This window comes from Labrus mixtus, chromosome 4 (genome assembly GCF_963584025.1).
Source record: "Labrus mixtus chromosome 4, fLabMix1.1, whole genome shotgun sequence".
Taxonomy (NCBI): domain Eukaryota; kingdom Metazoa; phylum Chordata; class Actinopteri; order Labriformes; family Labridae; genus Labrus; species Labrus mixtus.
The window spans coordinates 6615982-6630790 of NC_083615.1; the positions used below are offsets into that span (position 1 = coordinate 6615982).

The 14809-nt window shown below is 39.7% G+C and overlaps 1 protein-coding gene across 3 annotated transcripts in view; it reads left to right on the forward strand.

The window, feature by feature from the left end:
- Positions 1-14809, forward strand: part of ccdc33 (coiled-coil domain containing 33) — a 48717-nt gene that overhangs the window by 30292 nt on the left and 3616 nt on the right. For all 3 annotated transcript variants that reach the window (XM_061035431.1, XM_061035432.1, XM_061035433.1), the window contains 3 exons: positions 11655-11830; positions 11930-11993; positions 14203-14398. In XM_061035431.1, the coding sequence (XP_060891414.1) occupies positions 11964-11993; positions 14203-14398 (226 nt within the window). In that variant the 5' untranslated portion in view covers positions 11655-11830; positions 11930-11963. The remainder of the gene's footprint in view (positions 1-11654; positions 11831-11929; positions 11994-14202; positions 14399-14809) is intronic.

Consider the following 14809-nt stretch of genomic DNA (forward strand, 5'->3'; position numbering starts at 1 on the left):
TATATATTCTATAAATGTCATGTTGTTTGTCTATTTCGTTAAAATGTTTTTCTTGGATTTGGATTGGCTCCTTTTAAATAACATCTAGTGCAGTGTGTGATTATGGTATTTTTCTATGTTGTCTCAACTGTGCTTTATTTCTTGTTTTATTCCTATTTCTATTTCCTATATTTCTTGATGCTACAATCTCTAAAGGTAGGCAACTGCTACGCCTGAACTTCTACCAGGGGATAAATAAAGTATTTTTTTATTCTGAGGCTCGGCTTCTAAGAGAAATCTCTTATTTTTGTGTTATCTAAAGATTACTCCTTTAAGGTATTTTACCAGCTAAACATTAGACTACAGAACAACTGTTCCAAAAATGTATTATTTTAAATAGTTATAACGTACATTATGTAAAGATAGATCTAAAAACAAGAGTTGAGGATAAGAAAGTATCTTGAACTCGTCTCTTTAGCGTTTATATGTAATTTCACATGTATTTTCATTCTAATTTACTAACATCTCTTAACCAAACTACGGTCTTTTGTTCAATAAAGAAGGAAGACTCTGCTGCAGAATTAGATATGAATCAACCATGTAAGTATTTTTTTTACTAGATTCTCTCGCCAGCAAGTAACTCGATCAAAAAGTCGCGCCCGGAAAGCAATAAACTTGGGTCAGATATGTCTAAGAGGCTAAAATGTAATTGTGGGGAACAGCTGGATTAGTCCAGGCGATGTATATCCGCCTCTAATGCTATTAGAAAGGAGTCTGGAGAATACCTTCCAGCACACAGCTCTCAGTTTGATGAGCCAAAGACAGACTTGAGCTAGTTAGAACCTGAATCATGTGGAATCAAAACTGTCTCCTGGACCATCATGCCAAGTCGAGGCTCTGTGAGTCAGGGTTGCATCAACACTGTGGAATCTTAATCTTAATCAGGTTACATTTCTATAACATTATTAGTGAAAATGCTTTAATGTCTGAGGTCATGTTAAGACTTTGTGATGGTATTAGGCATCTAGAATCTCTAAATTGAGTGCTCCAATGTCTGACTCATCTCCCCTGCCCACAGGAACCAGGATGAGGGGTGCTTCACTCAAATAGTCCCTCCTTCAGGCAAGAGCAGCACGCCCTGCCATGCTCTCTGCAAGCCCTGCTGCTGTGTGAAATCCACATTTTATCTGATGAACAAGACACAACACAGCCATATTATGAAGTTATTAAAAAGCAAATACATTTCTGCTTGTGTTCCTCACCTGCTGTTGGATTTGTAATCGTAGAGTTATGTGTTTTAAACTACACATCGATTGTAAATCTACATGGGCTTTCAAAGGACTTTTGACGGAGTCTGATCAATATCCACTCTGAGTACAGATTTCAGATTCATCAGTGCTCCTTATATAGTATTGATTTTGTTCAGTGGCTGCCCTGAAAAGAATCTGATTACTTTTTTTTCCGCCATCGGCCAGCACAAACAGAAGCTGGATAGCAGCAGTCCGGTAGATTATCGGTGCATTTATACCTCCACTTTGGCACAAGTATGACTGAAACTGATACGAAAAACGAGATGATGGAGTTGTGTTTAATAAAAGTTGTTCTCTTCAGTGTTTTTCAGTTTTGTTGCATGTAGCATCTGCTTTTTGTCATGTATGTTTATATCTAAGAGAGGATGATATCAGTCTGAAGTGTATCAGAATCTGATCTCCAAGCATCAGCACTGCTACAAATATTCAGCAATAACAGTAAACAAGTGTGAAATCCTTTATGTATTCTTTATTGGCAGGTCTGTAGTACTCCCTGCAGGCAGGACCCCGGGTTCAGATGCACTATAATGTATGCAGTCCCTCTCCAGCAGAGCTGCAGTGTGTAGTCATTTCTGAGCCTCCTGCCGCCAGGCATTGTTGTGTTTTTTTTTTTTTTGAGTGTTGCAGACTCGAGGACGGGAAATGTGGAACTGGTCCTGAATAGTAATAGCTTTACAGACACTTTCCACATATTGCAGCTGTGCAATTTCGACACGGCAGCAGATTGAGGATCCAGTAACAGGAAACAGTCCTCATACAGGCGATTTGGTCTATCAGCTGACGGAAGATCAAATGGGGCCACAGTGACATCTAGTGGCTTCTTATTGTCACTCTGAGGTGTGGATTCAGATCATCCGGTTTTGACTAAAATAAATATTTCAGGATTTTTCTAAAATATGTTGTTTTTTTTTAGATATGACAAATGTATCCAAACCAAAAATAGTTTGATTTAAAGGCTGGCTATCTTAGCTGCTCTAACTGAGACTTCTAAAAGCTTCCCCTAAGTGGAAAATATTCTTATCCAACCGACTTTGGATATGTGGCTTCTTTTATTTTCTCTTACAACACCTTTTCTTGCATGCTGTTGTGATTTCCATTGTCTGTGTTGTGTCTGTGCTTGTACACAGATTGATTTTTGGTTTGTAACATTTGTCTCAGAAATCAAAAGGCATTCTGTAGATAATGTCATCAACAAGGCCAACGGGCGTTGTGCGCCGTCCTGTAATGTCGGGACTGAAATGTAGGCGAAGGGATGTGATGCAGGCTGGCCTTGACAGACAAAAGCAGGAAGAAAAGCTATAGAGCCTCACCGTCATGTGTGGGAAGGGGAGAGACCGTGAATGTGGGCGGTTCAGTCTGATGTCTAAATACAAGAGCTGTGAGCTTTGGAGACCTTGAACACTGAGGGTCATCATGAGCCAAGGTTCTGATGGCTGTTATATGGAAGAGCCCTCGGCACATATTTATTATTGAACAACTTGATTCTAATACATCGCATGGCACCAAAACCCAAGAAAAAACACGACTTACAGGCATGTCTAGGGAACTGTGTTGCACAAACTCCAAACAAAACCCCGGTTGTGAATTAAGCACCATTTTTAAAAAACGGCACTAGCCGGGCTAATTTACTGCTAATTCCTCAGTTGTTTACCTCGCTCTCCTGTTGTTCCCTGATAAGGACGGAGTAGGGATGCCAGGAGCTCTTCCACTCCCGTCTGGCGTGCAGGTCGGGCTGGGCTGCTCTGTTTGAAGTGTGGCGCAGGGGCCTGTATCTGTGCTCTGCAGCTGGTGCACAGCGTGTAGGACAGATTTAAAGCTATTCCGCTGTTCCCACCTCAGCTAAAAGTGTAACCTCGCAATCACCTCCTGAATAAAGACGTGCCGCTGCTGCTTCACAATGAAGCCGTTCCAGCAGTGTCAGCTATTGTCTAGTTAGTCTTGTATCAGCTTAGCTCGCGCTAATAGCCAATCATCTGTCCAGCTTTGCAGAGCTGGCCGTCACGAGACCCAGCTGAATAGTCCTTCCTGGTCAATAAAGATAGTATCATTGTCCTGCACAAAGAGGGTTAGAGGGTTAACTTCTCTATTTTGCTTTCTTATCTGATTTTACAAATGTAAATGATGCTCATTAACTGCACAATATCCCGTTAGCCGGCCGTGCCTTCACTCGCCCCGGTCGATATGAAGCTAATGTAAGTCTTTAACCCTCTGATGGACCTCTGGCTAATGCCATTAATTCCTTACTACATATGATAAATGGACTTGTTCCAAGGTTTCATGGAAGCTTTTGACAGATGAATGTAAACCAAACAGCACTCTGAACAGCACATCTTCCCCTTCAGTAATGCACACACTGGAAGGGGAGCAATTTATGTGGTCATCATCTGGGGTCCGTTGACCTCTTTCTTTCACGGGGGAGCTGCTCTACTTCCCCGCTCTCTCGTATGCCCTCCGTATGTCTGTATCCTGACAGGGCTCTTCGGGGTGGAAGCTTCGTAATCACATCGGGTGACCTCAGAGCCGTGTTTTCAGGAAGAGGTGTGGGGCAGGGTGTGGACATCATTGCATCACTTGTCCGCCCTCTGATGTAAATTCAATTGCCCTGACAGTCCTGCCAAAATAGGAGTGATGTATCACACAACAGGCACACCTACCACTCCCTCATCAATCTTCATGGCCTTTCCACAGCCTCAGACACAGTGTGACGTGATTTTCATTTCAAGCTTAGATGTTAGATTCATTTGGATTTGTTTGTTTTGATAGAGAGTTGTCAAGGTGGGCTTACATTATTTTCAACAGAACACCCTACTTTTCCATTTGACAGAATAAAAAAAAAAAAGCTAAAAGTTTGTAGTTTGTTTCATACATGTCTCCTGTACTTTCTCTTTTCGGGGGGGGGGGCCTTTTGGGTACAAGCAACATTAGCATTTTGATGTTTCTCTGAACTGTTCAACAGATTGCCGGCGTCTGTAAATGTCAGCCCGTGTGTTTGTCATTAAGCTCGGGTTGTATAGCATTTTTGAAAAGGTCACGCTAAGCCGGTGGGGAAAAGCAGGCAGTGATACTTGCTGTGCTGTGGCTGAATGTGAGAACCAGCTTGCTGGTGGTAAAGCTCTGGGACTAGATTACTCCACTGTCCCGACAGGCTTACTCATACCTCGTGGCATGTTGCCTCAGAGGATAAACACTGGATTTAACATGCAGTACATGTTAAGAATTCAGTGGCCTCCAAAATGTAACAACAAGCATTTCATTAAGTGTTGTATTATAAGCACAGGGTAAGATACTTGTGTGTCAAGTGTATCTGTTTTTTTGTTTTTTTTTAAATCATGTTTTTATTAAGATTTTCAGAAAGATTTACAGAATATAAAGAATAAAGTCAGACAGAAAAACAAACAAAAAAAACAAAACAGGGCTTACATTGCAGGACATTATGCTACATTGCATCACTAGCACAATATTTCTTAAGACAAACGTTTAAAAAGAGGTGAGCGGTGAGCAGTAAAATCAGTTATTGTCCGGGAACTCTGAAGTGTATCTGTTTAGTGCTACTTTACAGTTTAAAGGCATACATCTTTTGAGCGGTATTTCATTTCACCACATTCATTTCAAAGTTGTATATTATTACACGTTACACAATGCATGTTACTTCTTGGATGAAACATTTACACTAGAAATACAGTCAGATGAAATGCAACACATGGTTTAAGATTAAATCAGCTGCTCCTAACCTTTTGAGATATATTAAACTTTTAAAGCTTGTTATCTGATTCAACAATGGAAACAATTCTCCTCAATACTTCCTCCTATGGCAGTGGTTCCCAGTCTTTTTCTACTGCCCCCCCCCCCCCCCCCCCCCCCCCCCCCCCACTCTGCTCTTTTAACTAGGATCTTGAACACGTGAATTTTCAATGTTGTGGAGCATTTTTGAATGTTTGTCATACTTTACTTCTGTCAAGAGTCTGTATATTTCCTTAACCCACGACTAAATCAAATGTGAGGAACTTAACTGAAAAAACTCTGTAAGACCTTTGATGACATATTTCCTGTCGGTTTGTTGTATGGGAATTGTTGTTCATTCACATTTAGCACATAGTTAGGGTAAATAGTCAGAAGTCAACCGTTTTAGGATTCAGTGTGACTCGTTAAAATCTGTGCCTCATATTTACCTGTGTCTTGTGTCTTGACTGTAACTGAGCTGTGTGTTTGGACGTCCTCATTCACCCTCAACTCTTCATTACAATCAGGGCCGTCCTGGTTTATGTGTTCGCCCTGTTTGTTTATGGAGTGCTGTGGTTTCACCGCAGCGTAACCTTAATTGACAGATGTTGATTTACTGATAATCCTTGGCTCTGCTCTCACTGTGGCTTTGACGTCCTTGAGTCAAAGCGGCGCATTGCCCTTGACACACACACACACACACACACACACACCTCTGTCCCTCTTTATCCCCCTCTACATGCCTCCTGCTCTCTCTTTAAAAAAAAAAAAAAAAAAAACCTTTTAACGTCTCACTGCAGATGTGATTTTATTCTGCTGACAGGTCACAGATTATATAAAGAGCAAAATGTCATTTTCTGAGGAGAGACCTGTGATTGATTTTTTTTTTTGTGCTGATAGAAAAAAAACAATTTAGCAAAATCTAATTGTATTGTTTTCCAGAGCCTTAATGCAAAATATATTCGAATAATCTCACTGACTGATTCAGTGCTATAACCAACTAAGGTAGGTTTTCAATCTAACAGGTAATGTTGAGTGTCATATAAAGATTTTTTCTCGATTAAAACGCAGACATTATAAAATCATGTATTTAAACCTAAGCTTTAGTTTAAAATAACTAAACATGAAAAAGTTAATGTCTTGGTAATTTCCAATTTAACTGAGTATAAATATTAATGAGACACTTTTTAGAAATTTTCCTGGCATATTTTTAGTCTGAAACCATCCCTCTCTTTCTGTATTCACATCTGTATCTCTGAACACACACTGTGATATTATGAGTGAGCTAAAGTGCTGAGTAATAGTAGGACTCTGTTGCTACTGGGTCTCTGGTCTAATCCCATTATTTCTTGATTAGATCTCTACATTAGCAGCACAGACATGGAAAAAGGAAGCAACTGAATTCCTGCACTGAAGAGAGACCATGTAAACAAGTACATCCTCTTTCATCAAGTTGTTTTCCCTCCTTTCTGCTTCAGATGCCTTCAGTTTCCCAACACCCCACTGACATATGTGTCCATTAGCACGCTACACGTATTTCCACTTTGTCAGGTGTGGAAGGCGGTGTCAGAGGGTTGAGGAGAAAGGGGCTTTTTAGGAAAGACGGACAGGGAGGCTGCTGAGGTCGAAAGTGGGGGGAAAGAGAGAAGTCTGTGTCAGATGACGGATTCAGCGATAGAGATAAAGGTGTTGGACAGGAAATGTGGAATATGTGGATGAAGAGAAAGCTCCTGGGAGCTGGCTGGTTCTGGCAGCCTAATTGAAGCTCTGTGTGGCTGCAGACGCAGAGCTGTCACTCCAATGAAGAGCCCATTTGCTGCATTTTGCAAGCTGTGTGTTGAATTCTGATTATGTTACAGAAAGCCCAGTCTGCATATCGACTCAGAGTCCCCCCGGCCCCCGCCAAACCCCCTTTTCCTGCATGGGGACACACTGCACACGTCCCTTTCACCCCCCCCCCCAACTCCCCAGGCCTCATAGTTAACAGGGTCAGATTCATTCTGCACACAAACGCAACATGTGATGATGAATAATTTTCTTGGAAGGGTTTTTGTAAATTTGTCAGGCGATCTCATGCATGATGATGTGATATTACAATTTTGCGGGAAGTGTTCTCACTTGTACACGTTTTCCCATGTTGGATTAGAAAAAGATTATGTCTTCTAGCAGAGCACATAGCTGCAAGCATTGGATGAATTATTTATCATGAATTCAAGCAGGCAGTTGTGGAAATATTTATCTAAAAACCCTAACAGAGGATTTTAAAATTAGAAGCTGTATCCAAGATATTTATGCACAGGGATGTTAATATCTGAATCTGACCTTTGTATATCGGCGTCTTTGCTAATGCCAGTGGGGCATTTGAACATCCCACCCAGAGGAAAACAGCTTTCTGAACCTGATCAATATTACAAGTTTTATCTGGCTACTCATAAACCACAACCAACTTGTGGAGCCTCTATTTCCCAACATTTTTTCTTATTGTAAATTTCCCCATTGTGGCATAAATAAAGGATTATCTTATCTTATTTTGGGTGTCCGTTTCATTCCTATTATCTCTGTGCACATTATGCTTGTAAACCCTTTCTGACAGATGTTTCCTGACTATTTGCTGACTGGATATTTTAGAGTCCAACTCACCCGAAGTCATGAGGTCTACTTCCATAATTTAAATAACAAGCAATTTCCAAGAGACACAGACATGGTGCTATTCATTTTGACCTAGTGATAATATTTGAACCATAAAAAGAGTTTATTGGTAGTGACTACAGAAGCACACAGCATTTTGGTATAGTTCATTATCAGGTAGACATTTCATTTGGATAATGTTCTTTATATTAACATGTTTGTGTTGTTTTTTACCCATACACCCATCTGTCTACTACCTGCTTTAAACAAATGCAAAGGGAAAGAATTAGGATACAGATCAAATAGAAGTCATGTCTCCCTGCCCTCACTTCCATCATTAGTCACTGTAATCAGATCTCTGTGCCATTAATGATCTCATGTCTTCATAGCTAATGAGCTCTCTTAAAAGGACAGTTATTGATCTATGCTATTGAAGGCCCTGCATACATTTGCGTTAAAACAGGTTTAGACACAGTTTGGCAACCAACACTTCATTAATTAAATTTATCTTCCACGTTTCCTGCATTATGTGACATTTATATTGGCTTAAATTTCAACCTTTTAGCAACTGTCGACCTCACATGAGTTAGGAAAAAGTTATCTCAAAACCTTTAGAGTTCACTTTATATGACAAGTTTTCAATTTGGAGATTTATCGTTGTTTGTTTTTCTTACACTATGTTTATTTATATTTTATTCCTTTTGCCCATTGATTTGACGACAGACAGAGTCGAGTGGCGCTGGGAATAAAGTCTCCGAGGGAGCCACAGGTGCTGCTCAGCGTGTCACGTAGAAATCATTAGCTGCTCACCATCAATCTGCTTATCCGGGCTGAGACACCATGCATGTGGGGGCTGCTGCTATTTACTGAGCAGGAACCTCCATTTGATTCCATTGATTGTTTCACGCTGTTTCCAGGCATACACAAAAGGTTAGATTTTGTTTCCAATATGCAAATATAAAAAAGAAAAAACAAAAAGTAGCAGTCAGAAGTATTCAGATACGAGCAGCAACACAACTGTGCAGATTGCAGAAAAGTTTATTTACATAGTGCCAAATCATAAAAAAAAGTCATCCAAGGTGTGTTTAACAGAATGAGAAATATTTCATTACAAGTCATAGTCTTTATTCAGAAGTTCACTTATACATCACTATTGAAGAAGACTATTAATTATTACTGATAGATGTTTTCAAACGCAATCATTTCTAAGAAGACTTCAGTGAAAAACATTTATGTACGTTTAATGGAAAAGTGGTCAAAGGAACATAATGTCTGTTAAGTTTAGGAGAGAATGACTTCTGTTCTTTCATCTTTTTTTTTTCTCTAAATATTTCAAGTATGAAGTGGCTTAGTTTGTCAAAGCATGTAGTGGTGTAAAGCTGCGATATTAACCTCCAACATGAAGAGGAAAACATAATTGCTTGACATTGAATGTGTATCAGTCAAACTACCTCAAAGTTGTGCTACATATTTATTCATTTATTTGTCTGTTTATTTTTCTAGACAATACATTCAGGCATTGTATCATTTGATTAAAGTGCAACCGATGCAATGTATTTAGGACTTCTGGCCGTGGCTAATTTGCAGTCCTTGTCCCTGGTTACACTTTAAGAAATGACACACATGATACAACACCGTAAAATAGACATAAGAGCTCACAATTAGAATTAAATGTCAGAACAATTTTGAGGTAGTTTGTCAGTAAAAGCGGAGTGTTACTCTGCACCACTGCAGAAGAAGATAAAGAAGTGCAGGATGAAAACAGAAAGAGCATGCCACAGTTCATGAATACCTACTAACTTAATGTTGATGGTTTCGATATCATTGATGATGACGATGGTTTTTGTTTGATAAACGACGACTTATAAGATGGTTTCTATACTGATTAGAGCTCTCAAGAACTGCCCTCAATGTTGTGCTTTGCTTCTGGTCTCTTCCTGTCAGCACCTGTGTGTCCAATCAGACTCAAAGCTGATCGTTTGCTCTGACTGACATTGTTCCCTTTTTTTCTAGATCCTTGCTTGTGTTGTACTTACTCTCTGATGTACGTCGCTTTGGACAAAAGCATCTGCTAAGTGAATTGTAGAATTGTAGTTCAGCTTGGATCTCTGTTAAATATGAAACATGATACTTCAGTGTTTTGTACACAGTAGGAGTCATATTGGCCCTGAAAGTTGCTAGGGCTAGTGTTGTGGTTACGGGTTGATTGTTCTTGCGTGATGACAGAGCTCCAGCTTTAACATTCTCCATCAGTAAGGTGTTCATTCCCCTCATAAGGACTTTGACTTTTTCTTTGGGATGAAGGCCTCGAGAAAGACTAAATCGCTCAGCAGCCCTGAAGCTGCAAAGGTAGGCCCTGACAGTGTGGAGGGATTTGTGTTGGAGGAAAAAGCTGTAGGAGGACAATAGATGATGCTTTTATTTCATGTGATTACTTTATGATACCTGGCAACAGTGATCATTGGTGGTGTCATTTGTATACGCAGGGCTCAATCCTGAGGACTGTGGGGTTATTGACTAAGTGCTCTCTTGTTATAGAGTGGGTACTGTATGCATAGTGATGTAACAGCCTTTATATTCAAGAGATGAAGAGGTAGAACAGACATCACACACACACACACACACACACACACACACACACACAGTGAGCACTCAGGGCTCAATGCTACAACTTTTTTTTTGTTTTAGATAAAAGCTTCTATTTCTGTAAAAACCCAAGTGGTAGATTTAAGATTCACGTTGCAGATGTAAATCAAGGTTGCTCACTCACACTGTTAAGGAAATAATGCAAATGTTTAAATAACCAGATTCATGTTCCTTGTCTGTGATTTTCCAGAGTGTATTCGACCTCTTTGTAGTTCTGGTGTCTTGGAGACTCTAACCAGAAGTAGGGTCATTTTTCAAACGTGTCATGAATATAAATTGTACAATCAACTGTCCTCAGATATCAGATTAATCATTAAAAGTTAAGCTGGTAAAACAAAAAGTCATTTTCAAACAGCTACCCCTTTCCCTCTGAAGTTACACTCAAATGATGTTATAGTGTATTATTGCCCTCTAGGTTGTATGAGTGAGACACTTCTCCATTTTTTAAAAATGAAAACACTATTTGAACTATCGTTAGACAGATCCTAATGTCAACATTTAGCCACTTTTTAGTCAAAGTCAACTTTATTGTCAATTTCAAAATATGCCAGACATACAGTGGAATCGAAATTGCGTTTGTCTCCGAAACAAAATGTTAAATAAAATTAAATCTAAAGAAAAAGTAAACATGAAATGTGCAATGTGCAGTAAACTGAGTGTACTTTTGAATAGCTAATGTAGTTACTTAATGTTAATGTCCATACTGGCATGTTTTTTGTACCACTGAATATGGGCCAATTACCTCCAGATTTCTCCATCCATGGTGTTTTCAGGTGTTGATCATTCAAGCAGTGGTGAACTGATTATGATTTATCTGACCCGAACTTTATACAACTCACATCCTCAAACTCAACAGTAGGACATCAGCATATCAGCTTCCTGCCCTGAGAATTATTCAAGAGGAGAATAGTTGCTGTGTGAAAATGGTCAGTGCTGTGTAGGCTATTTCTTTACCTGGCAACTTGCACCACATTTTATAGAGCCTCTATTTCGCAACACATTGTTTATAGCTGTTTGAGGCGATTTTTAAAAAAATATTGTCAAGGTCAGTGGATTCTTTATTTCCTGTTATCACCACACATTTTATGCTTGTTATCCATTAATGGCAGATGTTTCCTATAACTGTTTGCTGACAAGACATTTTCGCAACGGACTAACCCAAAGTCAAGCTAGGAAGTAATTTAAAGAGACAAGCACACAGTTCAGTGCCTTTGTCTCTTATACTATTGATGCCTCATACTATTGATTTACATTCAATTATATTTACTCTAAGATACTGTGGGATTTAGGGGATTTTTTCTGTCCCTAAGAAAATGTCTATCTCATCGTGGAAATTTGTCAGTAACCACAATATGTCCTCTTCACTTTCAGAATAATAGATACAACCTTCCATCCCACAATGCCCTGGCACAGATTCTACCAAATAATCACTTCATCTTCAAGGGAGTGAAGACTAAGATCCACAAAGAAACCCAACAGCATCTAAAGAAGCCAGCTAACCAACCCAACATCAACCATACCTATCAGATACATCCTCCACATAAACGGTAATGCAGGCAACATGCAAAAAGATAGTAATACTTATGGATGTCTCTATTGATTCCCCAATTAGTTATTTTTACTTTCCTTCATTGTTCCTATCTTAGACCTCCCCTGCATGTCTTTGAGGATGATCCGAGCATGGCGGAGATCAGCAGCCTCCAAACTAAGGTAATTAGACCCTCATTGACACTAAAACTCTTGAATCAATGACAAAAGCAATCTTAAATGTCAGGTTTGGTTAGCGGACAGAGAGTAAGGGAGTCGGATGTGCCGAGGCAATTGAACGTGATCACACAGTTTGGACATATAATAGCCTAAAGTATAAATGCGTGAACATTTCTCGGATTTTAAACAAGGACGATTTGAGTCAATGAGGCTGAACTCGTGCAAGGGCCCTAGAATGGTTTAAAAACGAATCCTGCATTTTTCTGCTGATGGAAAATGGTTCAAATTCAATGTAAGATGTTTATAAAAAGGCAGAGATTTGGATATTAATTTCCACAATGTCACTATGTAAATTCAATTTGTACTGTGTCTTACTAACATACATAGTTCTAAAGGTTAAGAAAACCTGATTAATTATCCTCACAGTGCAATCCAGCTGCCTTCCGTCTGGAATAGAAGTGTCCTAAAGTGACAGCGTGTATGACAGTGAGGCCACTTTAATGTCTTCAAAGGTAAGACAGGGGAGTAAAGCTCCAATAGGGAGAGACAGACTCTTATTTTTCACACACGATGGGACTCTCCACACTCATCATGGGGAGCCGTCCTTCCCATCATGCCTGTGGGCCCCCCAACAGAGACACCATCTCATCTACAGTCATGATTGTCACCTTGTCCCTGCCCTTTCAATTAGATGCTCAATTTCACCCTCCTGTCCCAAGGGAGTCACAACCACACCATCCAAGATTGGAATCCCCTAATCGCCCCCCCCCCCCCCCCCCCCCCCCCCCTCCTCATACATGCAGCTGGACTACTGCTCTCAATCTCCATCCTATTCTGTCTATTCAATGTGTGTGTGAAGAAGTACAATGGGCTGCAACATGCATGTGCCTTTCAGAGAGAAATGTCTTGATAACAGCTCTGCACCAGTCTCATTCCTGGAAAGCAGCTTAAGTCTGTGAGGAATGTTTAAGAGGGTAACAAGACAGAAGGAAAAAATGTACATGAGCTTTTTGTAAAATGTAAAGCTGTTCCGTCTGTTTTGCTAAGAAAATAACTCATAGATTTTTTTGACATGATTTTTCCTCTAAAATTGACACAATGGGATTTCAGAGAATGGCAGCATGCTCAACTAGGATTTGTCCTGAACCCCCAGTCAAAGCTCCCATGACTAAAGGCTTTCACAGGAGAGGGTATTATTGTCCCATTGGATCTCAGGAGGCTGACATATGAATTCATTGTGCCTCAACCTTACCCGACAATCAAATACAGGAGCTTCACACTTGTTGTCATAGTATGGTCTCTTTTGACGTCCAGTTATGTCCTATCCAGTGTAATGTAGTTATCAGAACCAAGACAAATGTACATTATTCATTTACTCACAGACAGATCATGGATGTTCTTAGATCCTTTCAGTATGTTTAGTATGTTCAGAACTGGCTCGTTTACTACAACCTGGGGTCAACAACTCTTAAAGATGGAGCTGAAGAGACATCTAGTGGTGATCAAAAGAACTGCTCAGGAACAAGTTCGTCCCAGCAGGTTTCTAGGAATATTTCTTTTGGAATCTGTTTTTGTATTTTTTTGCCCACCAAGTTAGTGTTTATTTTTTAATTGTATTCTTTTTTATTTTGACTCAGACTGGTGAAGTTTCCCTGTGAGCTTCAGGCTGGATCAGATTCTGAAATCCACATTTTTGGCTCTCCAGGATGAGCTCTTCTTTCTTAATGTTTTCCAGGTTTTTGTTTAACAAAAACACAATTGATAATTGTAATCATGATCTTCATAGGACTATATTTCTACTGGTTGGGAATTTGTTAGTTTTGAGAGACAAAATCAAATCAAATTGCATAAATGTACATTTTACATTTCTAAAAACATTGTTTACACCAATGATAGATCAAGGTCTCAAAGGTACCTACTTCATCTACTATATCTTTATAAGGTTAAGCAATTCCAATAAATGCATAATGATATAATAAACAATACAAAAGGTTGTATTGTGCGATCAATTTGATTGGATGGAACTGGTTTATTTCAGTTTGTTTATAAAATCCAGCCAGAAATGTTTGAAGACTTGATTCACTCCAATAGCTGCAATCCAACCTAACTGCTTCTGAACAACTTATAATTTTGGTTTAATTTAAATCAATTTTAATTGTCTATATACCAATTTAAAAGAATACCTCACTTCAGCACTGTAACTCTCCATCAGGAGGTTGAAAACTACCGCTCAGCCATGAGCAAGATGGCAGAAGACATCATAGAGCTGAGGACGCAGGTGGTGACGTTGGAGGCAGAAAACAGCCGGCTCCGCATTGACCGGTCTCTGCACCAGGACCTCGACCGAGATCATCTGAATGACTCAGACATTGAAACCATGACCAATGCAGAGGTTTCTAAACATATAGGTAAGCCACTGCAGAGCATCGTGGGTTTCCACTACATGTGTATTAAACTGTATATATGTTGTATATGCATCCCTTCTTCTGTGAGCCTGAGAAAAAAGCAGTACAATTTTCTGCTCACTTAAACTTGATTAAAGGAAGAAAGTCATTTTGATTATTTCATGTCAGAAATATTTGTATCCACCCAAGCAGCTGTCAAAACTTCACTTCATGTTTTTGAGGATTTAAGGCCCCCATGAAACAACAGTGAAGTAAAAGATGGCTCACTGTGTGCTTCGTAACCCTTGTGAGTGTCTATTCCCAAGCAGACTGTGACGTTTTCTGATAAGACTGCTCATTTAGGCCATGGACCCTGATAAGCTGTGCGGGTGGTACATCCCTTATCTCCTGAAGGACAGTCTGTGACCCTCAGTG